At 43.8% G+C, this 20,083-nt stretch overlaps 1 protein-coding gene across 1 annotated transcript in view; it reads left to right on the top strand.

Moving 5' to 3' along the window:
• Positions 1-13,961, top strand: part of LOC118112806 (complexin-2) — a 28,150-nt gene extending 14,189 nt beyond the window's left edge. Inside the window, exons 2-4 of the mRNA XM_035162384.2 lie at positions 5,518-5,668; positions 12,870-13,045; positions 13,551-13,961. Coding sequence (XP_035018275.1) covers positions 5,638-5,668; positions 12,870-13,045; positions 13,551-13,748 — 405 coding nt within the window. The 5' untranslated portion in view covers positions 5,518-5,637 and the 3' untranslated portion in view covers positions 13,749-13,961. The remainder of the gene's footprint in view (positions 1-5,517; positions 5,669-12,869; positions 13,046-13,550) is intronic.
• Positions 13,962-20,083: the final 6,122 nt, after the last annotated feature.

Raw genomic sequence — 20,083 nt, 5'->3', positions numbered from 1 at the left:
AGAGTGAAGCTGAACCGAGATCAGTTAAAAAGACTCTGAAGTTATTAAAAACCAGAGTTTATCTCCAATATTCAGCAGGAAACTTTGAAAATATGAAGAATTCTGAACAGAGTTTGGTGGATTTGTTACAGCAGCAGCTCTTCAGGGTCAGGAAGCAGAGGATCATGGGTAATATCCAGCGTTCAGTTGTGTTTTTCTTCAGTTTTGTTAAATTTTTCTGGGACACGGAACCCAACAGAGTGAATCAGTACATGTAGAGGGCGCTGCTGCTCAGTGAAAGGCGTTTAAATATTTGAAAAGAACAAACCAAACATCTGTATCTTTGATCTAAATCTGATCCTGAACCAGCGGATCCAGAACCTTGTAAGACCTGTGGTCCCGTGATGTCTCTGTTTCCTGTCCGCTGACAGAGGAAGACGAAGCTGTGATGGAGTCGCTCGGACCTGGTGTGAAAACGGCTCCTGTCACGGATCCATCTTGGTTCATTCATCCTGCTCGTTGTATTGATTTACCCATTCAGGTCCGGCCGAGTGTCCCCAGGGTCGGCTCGTCAGGCAGAGGGTGAAAGGCTCGCTGGGGGCGCTGTGTGTGTCTGTGTGTGTGTGTGTGTGTCTGTCTGTGTGTGTGTGTGTGTGGCCGACCTCCTTGAGAACTGGTTAAAGGCGACAGGGTCATTTCACTGGTGATTTATCTTCTGCCAACGATTCTCCAAAGAACTGGACGTCAGATGTTTTTAAACCTTTATTTTGATCTTGAGCTGAAGCTGCATTCGACTGCTCCTCGGATGCTCCAGTCTCCTGAATCTGTGCGTTACCCCGTGCAGTTATTCTCCTTCTTTGGTTTGTTCAGGTGCTTTTAAGTCGTGGAAAATGTGTGTTGTGCTTTGAGCTGTATGTCTCAGATTAGATATTGTTGAACTTGTCATCAGTGTGACTGCTTTTACAAACATATAACAAACTAAACGTTAATGTGCAGTACGTGAATTTGCAATAGTTCAAAGGTTCTTATATCATTTCCTTTTAACCGTCATTTTTCCAGCCTGGAACTGGTTTCTCTGATTATTTTCCGACACCACATCAATGCACCATTAGCTGTTTGGGTGGAAGTGAAGTTTCGCATGTTGACTCATATGTTGCACGAACCATGAAACAGACGATTACTGCAGCATGAAGGTTCATTCTGAAGCGTGAGGAGGAGCAGTGAGAACAAACGGCTTCAGGGCCGATGACCTTCGACCAGAGGAACTTTCTGATGTGTTTCTTTTCACCCAGTCGGTTTGTGAGCTGCTGCGGCGAAGCCTCCAGTTTCACACTTTGTCGTAAAGTAAGTAAACATATTTAAAGGACTGCCACCTCCACCCATTGGACAGTACTAGCTGTCAATCACATGTCAATCCACTCCCCAAATACCAACAGTGCTTTATGGTGTATTCGAATCTAAATAGACCTTAATTTGTCTTGAAACTACAGATTGAGTCATAAACTCATTAGGGAAATGTTTACTGACGTTATAAAGTGAGAAGTAGAGTCACTTTCTATAGAAACAACCAGTGGAGTCGCCCCCTGCTGGTCATTACTGACAATTCATAGTCCGTAATAAATGCCGCATTTCCTCCTGGTTGTTAGAAATTACACTGAGCCTTTTAATTAAGTTAATCTTTATTCTGTAATCTTTTAAAATCAACAGGGTTGAAGCTGAGAGAACATAGCAGGTATTAGAGGAAAAGGTGGAGGACTACTTTAGCTTTGTTTACGGGACTTTGATCAAAATAAGAAATATATACAGGAGCTAGAACAAAAGGAAATCAGCAGAATTGCAGTAACGAGTTTTTGCGCGACAACAGAAATCAGTTTTTCCTTCATCATTTTAAAAAGGCAACAGCAACAAATTGGATCCAGTGTTCGTCGCTCCTCCTGTAATGGACCTGTCATCACACCCATTTAAAGCTTTAATCTCCCTTCTCTCTCTCTCTCTTTCTCTCTTTCTCTCTTTCTTTCTCTCTTTCTTTCTTTCCCTCCCTCGAACACGTTTCCCTTCGCCTGTCACAAACATGTTACTCTGACAGATTTCTTCTTCTCCGAGCCGCTCTCGTTCCCTTTCGGTCGTGAAACTCTGAAACAACTTCCAATTAACTGGATAGGATCAGCGCGGCGTCCTGCTCGGCCCTGATAACATTATCCCACATCACGCACCGCTGCCAGCGCCGGGATTATGAAATTAAAAAAGAGAAGAAGAAGAAGAAGAAGAAGAAGAAGAAGAAGAAGAAGAAGAAGAAGAAGAAGAAGAAAGGGTGGTGGAGGATGGAAGGTTGGGTGCTGGGGGATGGGAGCAGAGGGGGTGGTTGCCCTTGGGTGCTGTTGGTATACTGGGCCTTTTGTGCATGGTGGGGGGGGGTTATGTAAGGTTTTAAAGCTTCTCCACTGTTATCACCCGAGTGGAGGAAGTTCAGTTGGTGGCGAGCGGCCTCAGCTTCCAGGCCGCCCCCCCCCCCTGATGAGCTCTTACATCACCAGCCTCCTGGATCCGGACGGAGATGGATGAGACGTGATGAATTATTCCAGTCTGTCTCAGAAGAAGCACTTTCGGAGGCGGTGGCGGTTTCCATCCTGACGGCGAGGTTCAGGCTGATGGCTGCGGCGAGAGAGGAGAGCGGCGGAGCTGCTCTGAAATCCATCACTCTCACTTCATCTCTGTTTTAATGATGAGTAGATGTCGTCGGGGTGGACAGAAATGTTTCTGCTTCCTCACAGTGAATCAGGATGAGTCACAATTTAAACTCAAACCAATTATAAGATGATATTTAAATAAAAAAAATAAAATCTTTGAAAACTGACACATTTTTAGGCCACATATTGATTCTAAAATCATTTTCACCATCAAATAAAGTAAATTAGACCAAAGTTTGATGTTCAGAACATGTAAACAAGTGAGTTTATCTATAATCTATAATTCAGAGTTTCTGATAAATTTGAATCTGATGATTTGAACCTGAAAAGAACCTTTAATATGTTAAAACATTACGTTATATGACATTTTCCATAGTTAATGTCTGATAAAAGCCTTCGTGACATTAGATTGAAAACAGTTCATTGTTACATGTTGTAGAAAAGGCCATAAAAAGCAGACGCATTAGATAGTGTGTGTGTGTGTGTGTGTGTGTGTGTGTGTGTGTGTGTGTAGTCGGGGGTGTATTGTGTAGCTGCATTGTACATGGAGAAAGGAACGAGAGCTAAAGCAGCAATAAAAGCAGGAAGGTGGATAATTAGTAAGAGAGAAAGGATGGAGAGATGAGAGACGTCCCGCAGAGCGAGAGACAGACGACTGATCGGGACATGAAACAAGCTGCTGCAGGTCGAAGCAGGAGAAGAGGAGCCAGGTTGAAGACGAGGAGGAAGCACACGATAACGTCAAGGTTTAAAACAGGTTGATGTGGAGGAGTGAAGTTTGAGTGAGCTGTTAAAACTAAATTCAATGCTCATCATAGTACGGAACATTTTTATAAAACTTGTAACACTGATTTCATTTCGAAGAGAAAACCCACCAGCTCATGATCTGAATGTGAAGAGGAACAAGTCCTGAAAAAGTCAAGGCTGCAGATTCACGGATTTTTGACTCTAATGTCAAGAGTGTGTGTGTGTGTGTGTTTGTCTGTGTGTTTGTCTGTGTGTGTGTGTGTTTGTTTCATTCTCTTCCAGATGTCCTTGTCTGACGCAGAATCTTTCCTTTATTCCATTAACGTGTCCTTGAGTCTGTTTCTGTAACGAAAGGAGAAATGTTCTGCTGCCAGGCCCCACACACACACACACACACACACACACACACACACACACACACACACACACACACACACACACACTGTAATGAAACACACAACAACAGTGGAATACAACCTTGGCTCTAAATGCATTTGAAAGAAAACCCCTTCTTTCATATTTCTCTTTTGCTTTCGTCTCTCACGCGTTAATAGCTAATGGGGAGCGTACCGTGACCTCTGACCTCTCGCAGTGAACGCTGGGATGTTTACAAAGAGAAATATTTTCAAATTAGAAAAGAAGAGACGCTTCTTTATCGAGAGAGGAGAGAGGCGTTCTTTCAAAATGAATCAAATCAGGTTTATGTAATTAATTAATACATTTTCATACAAACAAACAATGGTGTTAAAGCTTTTCTTTACTGTTCCTAGTTTATTCTGTAGCTTTAAAATATTTAACTGTCTGTTGTTCAAGTAGCATCCGTAGACAACTCAAATTATCCAAACACACAGTTTACTCTCCCCACACAAGATTCAGTGTGTAGCATTTGTGTGCTGTTAATGAGATCTTGTGTGTGTGTGTGTTTGTGTTGGAAATGAGGTGCTTCCCCCCCTGACGCGCTCGGTCACATTTACAAATGGATGGTCGTGCCGCTCCCGTCCACATCTCATCCCGCCTCTATTCACCGCCGCCAAATATTGGCGTGTAGCGAAATGACACCGGGACGCTCGGCGGGAGGAGAGCGGGAGGGACGTGCCTCGATAAAATGGAAAAATGCTGTGCTGGTTCCTCTTTGACAGTGGAGCAGGAGAAGAGTTTATCAGAGGGACACAGGGAGTGTCTCAACCAATGAGAGACAGGACTCAACCACAAACTGTAAATAAAGATGGACGACACGTCTCCACTTCCTCCCACTATCTAGAAATTAAGCTGACATTTTCTCACATGCTAACATGAGCAACGTTGACGTACAGTTTGGTTGTTACGTTTTATTTTTTAAATAGTTTGGTCCACGTCTCATCTGCTAACATGGAGGAGGGGGATCACGTCTATTTGTATTTACGGTCTGTGTGTTAAAGCGACTCTTCACACACCGACAGGTTTTTCAAAAGGCTCGGGGCTGCACATACATGTCAAATCTGGTATTCTCCGGGGATGTGGACGCAGGAAGCTCGATGACGTGCAGAGGTTCTCTTCACAGGGAGGAGGGAGCCGGAGGAAGTGGGAAACTGTGACTGTCGGACTTTATGAAATATTGATGAGCGAATACGGATGTGACTGGGATTTGTTGCATTTGAGAGGATCTCCCTCCGTGCGAGTGTGAGTTTCTATGAGCGGATGTGAGCTGATTCCTCTGAACATACAAGTACACGTGTGGGATGTGAGTCGTGTATGTTAGAGAAACACAAAACAGTCGTATCATTTCATTCTGCCATGAATTATTTACGGGCTGTTGGCAACAGAAGGTGATTGATCCGCTGCTCTTGAGTTGCAGGCAGATGAGTGACTCGGCCTCGGAATCGATTCGAGTGCTTCTCCTGAACAGGATTCCTGTCACGGGGGTAAAGCGTGTTAAGAAGATCCCATTATCTGTTGTTTTAACACCGTCCGATACCGCAGGTTCCACTGCAGATCTGTCGATGCAGTTAGTGACGTGCAGGAGATGAAACACTTCCTCAAAGCAGGAGCAATGAACCAATTATATGAACACGATTATCAGTTCATAAATGCATATTAAATTATTTCAACTTCTCTTCTCTCTCAGGTGCAGAAGACGCGCAGCATCAGGACAGAGGAAGAGGAAGAGGAAGATCTCCGGCCTGGTGGCTACATGCTCAGCTCTCTTCGGCTCTGAGAACCACAACTGAACCAATCAGCTGCAACCATGGATTTTGTGATGAAGCAAGCTTTAGGTGGTGAGTACGAAACCCGGCTCCTCTTCTTCACGTCACGTGGGAAAACAGCGGAGTGGGAGATGAAGGAGCTCTGGAAGTCAGAGAAACAATGGAGTGTCTCCAGCTTCACTGGAGTAATTCAGGGTTAAGGGGCCTTGCTCAAGGGCACTTCAATGCAGCATGGTAACTATGATGTGTGAGAACAGAGAAGAGTCTTTTTCTGTTGTGCTCCAGGGTGTTGGAACCTCTGGTGGGTCGGGGAAACGAATGAACCAGTTCATTTAGTTCATTTGGTTCATTTGGTTCATTCGGTCGCTTCGGGGAAATCATCAGGTGAACGTCCTCGTGGTTCAAATCCTCGGAGGTGAAGACTGAAGCTGCTTCCGACTATTGTTTTGTTTTTAAAATTGATATCTATTATTGGAGAAGCCGACATGTGACACCATCAGATGTGATTTATAAGAGTTGAGGTCAGAGGTCAATGCCTCCTAAATCAAGCCTCTCGTCTACTTTCATCAGCTCAGTGGCTGCAGCAGGAATAAGATTCTCTCTCTCTCTCTCTCTCTCTCTCTCCCTCTCTCTCTCTCTCTCTCTCTCTCTCTCTCTCTCTCTCTCTCTCTCCCTCTCTCTCTCTCTCTCTCTGTCTCTCTCTCTCTTCTCCCTCTCTCTCTCTCTCTCTCTCTCTCTCTCCCTCTCCTCCTCCTCTCTCTCTCTCTCTCTCTCTCTCCCTCTCCCTGTGCGGTCGCCCGCTTGTGTTACCGTGACGATACGAGCACATTAACACAGAGTTTATTTTAGAGAGTTAATATCAGAGGTGGAAACTAGAGATTGAGACGTAAACTCATTAAACCGAGAGAAGTATCTTTCTATCTTCCATAGAAACAACCAGTGGAGTCGCCCCCTGCTGGTCATTACAGTCTACGTCCATTTTTCATTGTTCATCCCTCTCTCTTTTCAAATTTCTCTCCCAAATGCTTATAGCAATTTTTTCTCCACCATCTTCGTCCATTCGCCTCCGACTTTATTTTCCATCCCTCCTTTCTTCATCCTCACGTCTGGGAGGATTTCTGCTTCTCTCTATCCCTCTTTCCTCGTATCCCTTCATCACACAGCCTCCAATTACTTTATACACCCCACACACACACACACACACACACACACACACACACACACCCCCCTGCATCCATCTATTCCAGGTTGAAGTGTTGTAATTTACCTCCCGTGGAGGTTCGGTCTAGTGCTGTGACCTTTTCTCCTGGAACAGACTGGCATTTATTTCACTGGGACACAGCTGGCCATCCCTGAATATATGTATACAAGCAAGCAGCACACACCGACAAACACACACACAGAGGGGAAGGACACACACACACACACACACACACACACACACACAGATGAGGTTTCATTTGTGGTTTTCGTCTCGCCGGTCATTGAGGCCATTTTGAGATGAGGTGTCCTGACGTTGACGGGAGTGTTGTGTTAAGGTGGGCGTGTCCCGGCATCAATCTAACGACAGACGTCCTCATGCATAGAAATGATTTCACATTTTAGTTTATTGATTTTAAAATACAGTGTTACTCAGGTAGATGTTGTGTTTTAGCTCAAAAGGATGTTTCCCAACAAATGGGAGGATCCAGGATTTAAATGTGTTTTCATAAGAGAGTAGGGTTTTTTCACTGTGTGGTAACAGATACGACTAGAAAACTGTTACTATCACAAGTATGTAAGTGAGAAAATGTAAAGTGGCTTTAGCTACAAGTCCTTGTTTGAATGTGTCGGCCTCTGCGGAGCGAAGTCGTCTTCAGACAAAGAACCGGAGCCAGGAAACTGAATCTAAACCTGACGGCTCCCGTTCACGATAAATGTGCACACAAAGTCTCTGTGTCCAATTTCACTTCACTCAAACTTTTCTTTAATTTACCCCGACAGACACACACAGACACACACACACACACACCCTCACTAATATCATTAGTTGTTAAACAGCCCCTGACTGTTCCGTCGCTGCAGACTGAGCTATAGATTACAGCCACAGGCCACAGATTGCATTTACTGGTTTGTTTAATTAGAAATCGGATTCATCAGTGTTTCCATGTTGCGTTGGATGAATCAGTGCTGGAGCCGCGGAGCTGAAACTCTCTGCAGCAGCTGAACACTCGTTTGTTTTAGAAACTTTCATTAGACTTTGAATTACTAACTTTTCATGCTTTTACATTTTAAGTACATCTGAAATTGTACATGACCAAAGAAGAAGGTTATTTCTGATCCTTTGCAACAGCGCCATGTTAGAATTCGTCATTTACACATAAGATGTAACTTCTGAGACTCTGGATCCTTTTTCTTGTCGACGACATCAAATCATTTATTTTGTTTCCCAAAATGCACTTCCTTCCTTTTCTGACATTACGGGGAAATCAAACGTGTGAACTTCGCCTTTTCTCATAAAGAAAATCAAATAAAAGATAATATTGAGATAATCTCGGGAACATCTGCGTGAACTGGTCCAGACCAGGCGGGCGGAGCTCGCCGTTTCATTTCCTGTGCAGGCGAGGTGAGGATGAGCAGGCGAGGACGCTGCAATAACAGGAAGCCACAGGCAGGTTGATTAGTTGACCAGAGACAACGACACAGACACAGCTTCACACCACACCACAGCTCAAGAGCACTTCAGCAGTGATGTAACCATGAAACCGTCCGAATTCTGATCGATGTGGTTGATTCCCCCCCCGTTCCAGGCGCTCACGTGTCTTATGAGGGCGTCATCTCACAGTGGAGGTCGTCCATTAGTTAGATGAGCTTCTAACAGATGATCCAGCTGCAGTGTCGTCCATCTGAGGGGGGGAGGAGTCTCTCTGAAGACTTCGGTTTGCTCTTCGTCTCTGAACCAGCTTCACAATCTTTGTCTTTCCTCAGCTCAACCGTCACCTTTCTTCTCTCCTCCCTTATACGTCCATTGAAGTTTTTAAGCAAAACTTTAGAAATCCTGCAGAAAAGTTAATTATTTACAATTATTATTATTTGGAATTTCCCCTAAAGCTGTCTCTTAGCTTTGTGAAGTTTCTTCTCTGGGTACAATAACAAAATCATTCAACAGATTGGCTGCATTTATTTTTTCTCATTCTCAATCTTGAATAGAAACCTATCACTTCATCCTGTCTTCCTCTCCTTCTTACATTCTCTCCATCTCGGTGTAAGTCTCTGCTCCAGTGGTGAAGGGTTCAGCGGCTCAGATTCGTCGGTGCCCAGTTTGCTGCGTCAGATAAACATTACGTGACATCCTCTCGTTCAGGAGACGCCGTCTTTGCTCCGTGGCCTCGGCTCTGGATGAGGATTTACTTAACCTCTTCACCTCCGAGTATTTGCTCCAGTAACATCGCCGCCCCCACCATCCATCGACACACATTCAACCTCATCTCCCTCTGTCCATGAAAAACTAAAGACAGAGGATATCTCGTACCTTAAAGCCTTTTAATATTCAAATTATGCTTCTATCGGATCTTAACTTATGGTTTTTTTATTCATTTTGGAATTTTTCATTTTATTCTAAAGTTGTTTTTCATTTTGTTGCACTTTTTCTCATATTTCTGCCCCAATATCTCCATAGTTTTAATTATAAATTTTGATTTATCGTTGTAACTGTGTCATAAAGCTGCTATATACTTAAAATATTATTATAATTATGAAAAGAAAACCAAAGAAAGATTTTCTCAATCCTCATAGTCATCATGAGTTTTTAACTGAGCAAATTTCTAATGCTTCACATACATTTATGTCCATTTCATTTCTTTACTTTAGTCACACCTCCCTGTAATTTATCTTATAAAACTCCATTCAGCTTAAAACTGCTCAGTTCCACGTAATCGCAGGTTTCACTCTGACTGTCTCACTGTTTTCGTTCACTTCACTCAGCTTCTACACCATCAATCAAATCGTACCCACGGTAACTCTCTCCGCTGCCGAGTGTGTGTCTGTTTGTGCGTCTGTTTGTGCATCTGTTGTGCGACTCTTTACCCATAATGCCACCATATCTCCGCCTCTTCAGACCCGGAGCCTTTGTGTATTAAAACCTCTTTGGCACAAAGACGCAGCCCACGGACCGACTGAATGAAGTAATGAGCGACTGCACGCACAACACGAGGACTGCGGCCGCTTGAGCACTTAGCCTGGAATTGCTCACCTTTGTCTGCCGTGCAAATCTGTCAGCTGGCCTCTAATGGACAGGGAGTGGAGGAATGAGACGGCGAAGGAAAGACGAGGATTGCGGACGATGTTAGTGTGTTAAAGTGGGTGGTTCTGTGGTGAAAGGATTGAAAGCTGGAGAGAAATTCTGAAGAAAAGAGACGAGAAGAAAGGAGGAGAGTAAACAAGTGGAGGAGGAAGGGGAAGAGAAGAGGAAGATTAATCAAATATCACCTCAAGTGAAAGGGAAACAAAAACAGAGGCGGAGGGAGGAGGACGAGTAGGACAGAAAAAGACGGAGGAGGGGGATGGATGAATGGAACATGTGAAGGGTAAAGACGCTGATGGGTCAAAGAGTAAATGAGAGTGGATGATTCTCCCGTTTCATTTATCGTACTACTTGTGAGCATCTCGGCTGCCGGTGTATCTTGTGTACGTTTGATGCTTCAGTCGTGCACGTCCTCAGAAGTAAACTCACAGGAACGCTGGGGGCAGTGTTGGGGCAGCAGAGACCTCCGGTGTGATCTGTGGTTTCACAACAAGTGAGAACACTTACGATGTCGTCTGGTGTCTGGTGAAAGCAGACGTCTCTCCGGCCTGTGTTTTACATCACAGAGACGCTGGTGTCGCTTTAAACTCTGCAAACACAAAGAGCAGAAATCTGAAGCCTTCGTGTCATCTGCTGCAAAAGTTGAATGAGGTTAAACGTTTCTGCAGAATTGTTCCTGTCGTCTGGGACAGTGACGGACCGGCCTCACTCAGATCGTGAAGCCTGACGTCTGGTGATGAACAGGGCAAAGCCAAAAACTTTGATTAGATCTGGAAGTTACAGCCTTGAAAAATGAGATATGCGTGTGTGTGTGTGTGTGTGTGTGTGTGTGTGTGTGTGTGTGTGTGTGTGTGTGTGCGTGTGGTGTGTGTGTCACCACCACCTGAGCACACTTGCCCTTTATGTGCATGAAAACACACATCTATGCATAATTCAGGGACAATATGTTGTGTGTCTGTCTGTGTCAAAACAAGGAAGCCCCCTGAATGGACAGTGTGACCTTAACCCCCCGTGTGTGCGGGGAAAACATTTCACATTTCAGATTTCAGCCCCTCCGCCCCCGACGGTGAGCTAATTTGTCATCTCCAGGTTTGTTGCGGATGAAACGACGCTGCAGGGCAATTAGCTCCAATGTGTGAGTGTGCTGCAGAGCGACAGCCCCCCCACCCCCCCCACCGGGCTCACCAACCCAAGAAGGAACCCGTCCAGTCCTTAAAGCCACAATTCTTCAGAGCAATTCACTCAGAAATCCTCTCTTTGCCTCCGCTGGGCTTCATTGTGGGATATAATTCAGGTTTTACAGCCACATAACCCTGAACGACCACAGTATATCTCCCAGGGCTGATAGGGAGGAAATCAATAGCAATGATTGAACCATTAATGTTTAATAACCTCTCTGGCTCCCAAGTTTCTGTTTCAGTCGTTAACTTTCAGAACAAAAGCCACACAGCAGACTTCTTGAATTCATGAAATAGATTTCACACTTTACAATGTATGTGCTAAGGGAGTAAAGGGATTTACAGGTAAGTTAAGGTAAGTTAAGGTAAGGTATAGTTTACTGAGCCAAAGAAAAACTTTTAACTTATCACATAACATATAGAACAATAGTGCACGTACATGCAAATATACCTGAAACATGGTTTTGCACCAACAACCCTCGAGTTAATAACAGAAAATACAACTTTGATTTCTGCAAAAATACCTATAAATTTAGAGTTATGCAATTTGAATAAAATAACTGATGGCAACTGATACATAAACATATGTATCAGTTATAGATTCAAACCTCAATATTTAATGTTTCAAGGAAAACAATCCTCTGGAGTCTCTCTTTTTTATGTCCTTTCCTCATCACTCTCCTCTCATGTGGAGCGACGGTTCTGGAAAGGCACTGGACGGAGAACCAGGCCGCCGCCGGCCAGGCTCTGTGCTCACCAGGCTCTGAGGGGCAGATCAATACCCAGATGAAGTTTTCTCTCTGCTGGAAGATCCATAATTCATACTCTCTCAGGTGGTCCTGTATTTACTATCGACCACGGGGAGGTAACAACAGCCACATCGATAGGCCAGAGGGAGTCGCTTTCACATCTGCAAAATGGCCTCTGTCTCACAGGAAGAGGTGAAGCTGGTTCAAGAGCAGAGGGGAGAGTGAGGGAACCAGTGTGGAGGGGCGAGACCCGGGAACCTGCAGCCAATCAGGAAGTGTCAGAACATTGTGGGAAGAACCTGAAATAATTTCCCAGACTCAAATCTGATTTGGTCAAACTGCTTGTTCGTCCAACCAACATTTTCAAACTGTTAATATTCAATTAATTAAGGTACAAACACAGAGAAGCACATTTGAGAAGTTTAATCAGTTAAAGTGATTTATTATTTTAACTAAAAGTTTAAATAACTGTATATCCTGTTTCAGTGTATCCTCCATTTGCAGTGACCAGATTCTCTAAAGGCTCAGATCACTTCCTGAACGCTCTTGTGCCATAAAGTGACGAGGCCTCGTGGCTCCGCGCTGAGGTTCAGGTGCAGCTGACAGATGGTGGACACCGGACAGGACAATGTGTCTTCCTCTGTCTCCCTGGTTCCTTGAAGCTTTTCCAATTGGCTCGTTCCAAGACGCCTCAAGGATCCTCAGGAAAAACCCTGTTGCTGTATAATCCCCAAAACTGCTGACGTTGTGTTTTCATAGTGGAACAAGACAGTGTCCATTGTTGTGTGTTTTCATTTGTGTAGTTTGAATTCAGCTAGTTCCTGACAGGAGGAATAACTTCAACCCTCGATTTGTACCTTCACATGTTTGCATTCACAAGATCTTAATGTGACCAAATATGTTCTTCCTCTCCAAGGAACTACAAGTGCTTGAGTGCCCATGAGCACAACACCTCCAGCCACCGGTTTAAAAGAGAGCGAAGGGAGCAACATATTTAGACCTGACTTGTCAGTAGCCCAATATTCGCAGAGTGGAATCTAACTGTGCATGTTTCTTCTGTGCAGGGGCCACCAAAGACATGGGCAAGATGCTGGGGGGGGAGGAGGAGAAGGACCCGGACGCATCCAAGAAGGAGGAGGAGCGTCAGGAGGCGCTGAGGCAGCAGGAGGACGAGAGGAAGGCCAAGCACGCCCGCATGGAGGCCGAGAGGGAAAAGGTTCGGCAGACCATTAGGGACAAGGTGAGAAAACACTCACACACAGATTTCTGCCTTTTCGAATGTAAGAGCTGAACAAACTGAGGGTTCCTGAACTTCTGAGAAGCTTCTGATGCTTTGGTTATAGATTGTTTCTCATATCACAGAGCAAAGATCTGGATGTGCGTCACTAAAAAAAGCCAAGGACGGGTGAAACCTCGTCTTTTTTCTGTGCCACTGATATTGTTTTCTGTTTTATTCTGATGGGGAATCCAGGGATGAGTCAACGTGGCAGCAGGTTTCTGCTCCACTCATAAAACTGAAATGTTTTATTATGTCTCCTTCGCTGTGGCCAGAGAAAACCACGGCCTTCACAGCCATTAGGTCTTCAGGTCATCTGTCCATTCATCCCATTCCTGAATATGATATCTCATGAACACCTTGAAATCTGTTACCTTAATAACACTTATTGGGCCATAATTGAAGAACTGATATCCCTTCCTACTTGTCATTCAACGTATCCTCATTCTGTCTCTCTCTCTCCGTTCAGTATGGGCTGAAGAAGAAGGAGGAGAAGGAGGCGGAGGAGAAGGCAGCAATGGAGCAGGCGTGCGAGGGCTCGCTGACCCGTCCGAAGAAGGCCATCCCGAGAGGCTGCGGAGACGACGACGAGGAAGACGAGGAGAGCATCCTCGACACCGTGCTCAAGTATCTGCCCGGACCCCTACAGGACATGTTCAAAAAGTAAAACAACGGAGAGAAACAAATCCAACCAGCCCTGAGTTCAGGGTCCAGTCTGGCCCGGGCCAGGCTGTGGGGCAAAGGGAGGAGGGGATCTTTGTGTCAGGGACTTTGGGATGAAGGGATGAAGGTTGACGACAGGCTGGGGGGACTCGACCTGACGGGGGTGTTTGTACGCAGGAAGGGGCTGAGCGTAGATCTGGGGCACGTAGAAGTCATCGGGGAGGGGGTTCTTGCCAAACTGTTAGAGGCTACTCACTGCCTTTCTAGAAACCGTTTACGTTCTTTTTCTACTCCTCGACGATGGCGTCATTTTGTTCACCACAATTGCCGTACAACCTTTCAACTGCCACTTAGCACATTTCCTACGATAAGAAAGATTTTTTTTTGTCCTTTCCTCGTTTTTTTTTTTTACCCATTAGGATCAGACAATTTGATTGGTTGTTCATCATCTGTTGCCAAGCAATGGTGACCAATGGAGGACAGTATTCCCTTAAAGACGGCCAGTGGACATGTGTGTGTTCTTGCCTCTGTGGTTTTTTTCCACTGCCACCATGTTTTCCAGTAGATGGAGCATGTGTCCTTTGTTTCAATGGGTGTTTTCTACTTTTATGAACCTGGTGTAGGTCTTTATATTAAAAAAAATATATATATATATATATGAAATCAGCATTTGAGTTTTTAGGACATGTGCCTTCATATCACCTCCTCTTGCAGAGGGATTGTAAATGAGGGTTTCATTGGAGTCGTCGGGAGCATGTAGACACGCGTTCAAAGATACAAGACCGGACACTTTAGTGTGTTTGATTTGGAGGTTGGCTGATACATCACACATCAACGTCCTGAGGACTGAACTGTCCTCAGGACAACTTAAAAAACACAATTCACCGGCTCCGAGCTTCCAAAGATCAGTTTGCTGAAGACAAAAAGTTGCATTTATCTCCCACTTCCACCTCTAGTTTGTCGAAAGCTGGACGTTCTGAGCGTGTCAGACTTCCATCGGGTTAGAAAGGTAAAACTTAAAGTCTGGAACATGTCCAGAACTCATTTCAATTTACCAATTTGGACTCAAAGTATCTTTCATGCAAGTAAACAACTCTTTGACCTTGTGTAAAAACCCTGATTTGGAAAATAAATCACTGCTGTTTAGCCTGAAATTACAGATTGAAGCAGCTCAGACCAAGTCATCGTGAGTTCTGTGTGGTTCCCATAGACAATCAAAGCATCAGCCACAGGGAAACAGTTGGAGTCGCCGGTTCTGTGCGTGTTGTCATTTCTGTCGCACCATCTAAATGTCGGTTCTACATTAAGCACTTGACTGTTGCTATTAAGTGGCTTTTCATTTGAACTCTTTATTAATGTTTTCTACTTTCTTTCTCTCACATGAATGCAAACGTCTGGATTTTTTATTTTCGTATTTTTGTGAATGTGCTGCCAATTTATTTCAATGCAAAAAGGAAAATGTGATTTATTTCAGTTAGCCTTTCTCCTCAACTTTCAAAACGCATAAGTTTTCTGTGTCTGAAGTTCGTCCACATCGAGACCAAAGAAATACTGGTGAGACCTTTTCGATTTCTTTCGTCGCCACCGACACTTGGACACTCGTGCCGAGCTTGGTTTCTATTGCATGCGAGAGGCGCGTAGGAGAGACGCCGCCGTTACAGCGTCTGCATGCATCCCAAAGACCAACGCTAAACTCAAACCATACGCGCCTGTTCCTGCAGAAGTATTCCGTGGCTAAATACGAGTAGAAGATTAAACAGTAGACTAACTGGTCCTTGTGCCGTCGCATCTCACTGCCTGAAGAGCTCGTTAAGAGCCGATTATATTCTGTGTCCTGCATCTCGTAATCCAAGGAAATATCTTAGTGATGTGTCCGATAGCATTTAAGTATATGTGCTGTACATGGAGTGAAACTACCTCCATGTATGGAAATGTATTGGTAAAACGACGCATGTTGGTTATTCCTCAATGACCCGGTGGCTTTTCACTGGTCAGTTATGCGGTTGCGATGTTTGACGGTGAAGACATTGTGTTCCGTGAGTTTGTGACTTAGAACAACTCAAAGGGTTAAACGGTGAAGTTGTCCATTATCATCACGGGAACGTTCTCCTTCTTTTCCTTTCCTCGCTCAGATAGGACCTTTCACTAGACAAAGCCATATTGTTTAGATCGCAATAATTAAAATGACAAGAAGAGAATATTTCAGCATTGAAAGTTTTCTGTCTCATGTTTGTTTTCTGTATGAAACATAGACGGTATCTGCATATCTGTTTGTAAACCCTCGACATTCTTGTATCTTTAAACATGTATACTAATGTATACGTAAAAGAAAATGTACGTAGAAAAGAAAAGCCATTGTTATAATTGTCTCAGTGTACTACATGTACTGTGTGTGTGTGTGTTTCTACGTGTGCGTCTTTCTACGTGTCTGTGATGTGAGACCATGTCGTCGATTCATATAGTCCCGGTTTATACGACGTAAATGTGTCTTTGAACTACTTTGTGCACAGGCAGGAACTGGGGCTGCTCCCCGGTTGTGCCACATGTCTAAAAAAAAAAAATACTTAACACATTCCTTTCAAATGTTGAGCATGCGTCTGTTTGGTAGAGAAGAGAATCCACCAAATGTCCCAAGACAAACGTTTCCTGTTTCTGTGGGAGTCTCCAGGCAACAGAATCTGTGCGTTGGATCCAGAAAGATCGGCTGCGGTGCGATGAGCTGGTTCAGGGCTCAGGGTTCAGGGTTCAGGGTTCAGGGTTCAGGGTTCTTCAGGCTCAGGGCCGTGATCACACAGGAACTCGGTTATAGAGACACAAAGTTTTAAATGTGCTCGTCACTACAACAAACTGCAGCCGTGTGTACGACAGAAGTGAGGAAGTAGTTTTACTGGAAGATGTCGATGGAAATTTGCAGACAAATGTTTTTCCGTGTGGTTGTTACATCCCCTCAAATCCTCCATCTGGTTTGATGTCACTCCTCTGACCTGAGACCAGCTCTGGGACATAACAGTGGTCTTAATGGTCACTATGGTCCCACAGCTACAACAACTATCTATAACCACTTGATCATTGTGAGTTTAGCAACAGATCTCCGCTCTGACGCCTCAGTTTATCAACGTGCTGGTCAGAATATTAAAAGCAACGGGACAAAACACAAGATGGTCGATGTTTCTAAAAATCCTGTGTGCTCACGGCCTGAAGACATCGAGTCTGAGATTAACTGGGGGCATCGAATAAGAAAACGGGGGACGTGCAATTAAAAACAAAGAATTTAGATACTGTAACTAAAATATCTGCTTTATGTCTAACCTCATAAGTACTAAACGCTTTTTCTCCATTTATATTTTCATGTAGTTGTTCATCGTGCATGTTTTTGTGTCTCTCTATAGGAGACTCAGCTGCAGAGGGATTTACTCTAAAGCAGCTGCTCATCATCGGTACCTGTGTTAGATTCATGCATGAGGAGGTTGTTGAGCAGAAGTAGAGACGAGTGCAGTTTGTTTTCGTAGAGTCGTCTGAGGAGAATCTCCTCGATTTAATTATCTCATCACCACATTCCTGGGGGTGTACAGCAGGGACATAAATCCTGGACTAGGCTTAAATTCATTGGCCCTTCATGGAAACAACAGCCATACGTCCTCTGTGTGTAAAAGAGTCTCTGAGCGGGACCGAGGCGTCGCAGCTCGTGGACTGCCTCAGAAAAGGGCTATTACCATGTCATCTGTGTGGGAGGTTAGTTAGTGTCCTTGTTTAACTCTGGCTGCATGAGATCCTTGTTGTGTGCAGAGCGGCGTGTTGTTCAGTGTAGATGCATCCTCGGTTTAGTGTGAGACTCAGAAGTTGTTTGTTTGAGTAGAGGTGATAAAGAGAAGGTATTATCTTACATGGACGTGTATGAACTGTATATTTTCCTAACACAGAGGTAGAAGTGGGGAGACGGATGGAAACCACACGAGTAGGTTTTGGAAATGAAAGGACGTTAAACGGCTTCATCAGATCTTGGCTCGTTTCCCCTGAAACGTTTCAACTCAGAGGCTCAAACCACCGATGGGTTGATTTTTAGTTTTTTGAGGGCGACTCGAGCCAAAGAGGCTGCAACTGAGAAACTGGATTATCAAAACATGTTCTGTTGTCAGGAGCCCAGAAACATTCAGAGATCTGAGAGCTGCCATTCATCCTCCCTCCAGAAAACAGAAAGCAAAGACTCTCCTTTAGGTTGGGTGATCTTCTCGTGAATAGAAACATTAACACAAAAGAGTTTATACTGGCAGTTTGCTGAAGACGTGTACTCGGTGAGTTTAATGAAATGCATTGAGTGACGCACAGAATCTATTAGAATAAAAAACTTGTATCTTTCATCCAACACCACACACGGCTTCACTTTCCCTGAACGCAGTGACGATGCCGCAGCGTTTGCCTGTTAACTGACATTTCCTCGTGAACTGATATTAGAACTGCCCCGCTTGAATCCTGCCAGTAGATCCAGAAATGAACGTTTCCGGCTCGGTGAACGTTTCACCGATAAGAAGAAGCTCGTCTCGTCACCACGGTAACTTTCCCTCCAGTGGCAGGCGAGCTTCTTCGGAGCTCTTCTCAGCTGCGAGCACAACTTTTACTGTGAAGAGAAACTCATTGAATACATTCCAGTCTTTTTTGGCGTTTGCACTAGGATACGTTGAAATGTTACCACGGCAACGCTGCGGCGTCTGAGGAGTCGACGCTACCGACTGAACGGTCGAGTCGAACGAGAGGTGAATAAAATCAGCCACCAACACCACCGCAGTGTTCGGGGGCCAGTGCCTGGCAGGGGTCCCTTTAGTTCTACAGTGGAAAGGGGACGTTTTTTATCCAGGTTCCTTGAACTGAATCAAGAGGGTCTTTCTTTTTACTTCAGGGTGAAAATCATTTCAGGGTGCAGAGGTTAAGAATGTAAAATAATATGAGTTCTTTTTGCTATTTTTCTCCTTTAATTGCATGTCACATATTATGTGTGGAGCCCAATCACTGTAAAACTGTCTCATCAATAGAAATGAATCATTCTTTTTGGAAAATTCAATGCATAACACTAATAAAAAAAAAGGTTTATAAAAAGCTCACCCGTGTTTTTATTCTGCGCTTTGTCTCTAAAAACTTATTGAGACTTTATTGTGTTCGATTGGAATCATGTGATGTTTTAGCTCAAGTTGAAAAAAGTCTTATGTTGAGTTTCAGGTAGTATCAAGTCTAATAAATCATCATAAAGTCAAATCTTAGAGACATTTCTCAAGTAAAACTGGTTTTGCTCTGGTTGTTATTATATGTTTTTAGATCCAGTCTTAAGTTTTCAGGATATTATAAACTCTGATTCTTCATATATACAGTAAATAGATTAATAAGATCATAGCAATCGAGCTTCAGGACTTGTGTGACAATCAAAGTTGTATCAAAGTCTTCCAGTGAGTTTTTAGTACATCTACATCTCTGAATAAATGTATTTAGAAATATAACAAATGTTAATTGTAGCCCACAAACAATATGAACTTTATTTTCAACCATTTTTAAATTCACACAATACCTAGTTCCACAGATCTTTACTGCTTTGGATTATGGGTAGTTTATTATTATTATTATTAACTTGTCCTAACTAAACTAATCTCTTTGAACAATGAGCATGAAATGATGGAACACGAGCCGAGAAAACAGAACAATTAAACAGATCCATTAATTCAATAAATAGGATTTGTCGGTGTTTAATAATTTAAATTCGTATTTAAATTGAAAGTTGATTGAACACTCTGTCCTGCAGTCAGTACGTTAAAGACCAGTTTGTTTGTCTAATAGGGAAACACTGACTGAGCTGTTTAATTAAAGAAATCTTTTGTGTAATTAAACAGTTGACTTCATATTCCAGTGGGTTAATTAAGCTCCTGGTGAAAAAATATTATTCAGCTCAGCGAAGGCAACAGACCAAGGAATCCACAAACCCTCCAAACCAGGACACCGATGTTCAGTGTGTGTGTGAGACTCAAGGTTTTATACCTTTGTTTACCTTGAAATCTGAGAATCTCTTCTTTGGGTTTCGACTCACGAGTGAAGTCACCGAACGTTTCTCCTGTTGAAAACGTTTTTTAACGTCTTTGAGGCCTCTGCTGGTTTGAAGTAAAGTTTGTGAGAAACACCAGTCGTCAGTTCTCTGTGCAGCACGAGGCTGAAAGTGACGACACGGTTGTTGTGAGAACTTGTTGTTCATTTGAATCCTTCGTCGGCCCCAAAAAGAGCAAAGTGCGATATTAATGTGCGTCTGTTCCTCTCGATGAGAAACAGTGAGAAGCCGGTGACAAAGTTCTGTGTTGAGCAGAC

The sequence above is a fragment of the Hippoglossus stenolepis genome, chromosome 7 (genome assembly GCF_022539355.2).
Source record: "Hippoglossus stenolepis isolate QCI-W04-F060 chromosome 7, HSTE1.2, whole genome shotgun sequence".
NCBI lineage: Eukaryota > Metazoa > Chordata > Actinopteri > Pleuronectiformes > Pleuronectidae > Hippoglossus > Hippoglossus stenolepis.
This window is presented reverse-complemented; position numbering and strand designations above follow the sequence as displayed.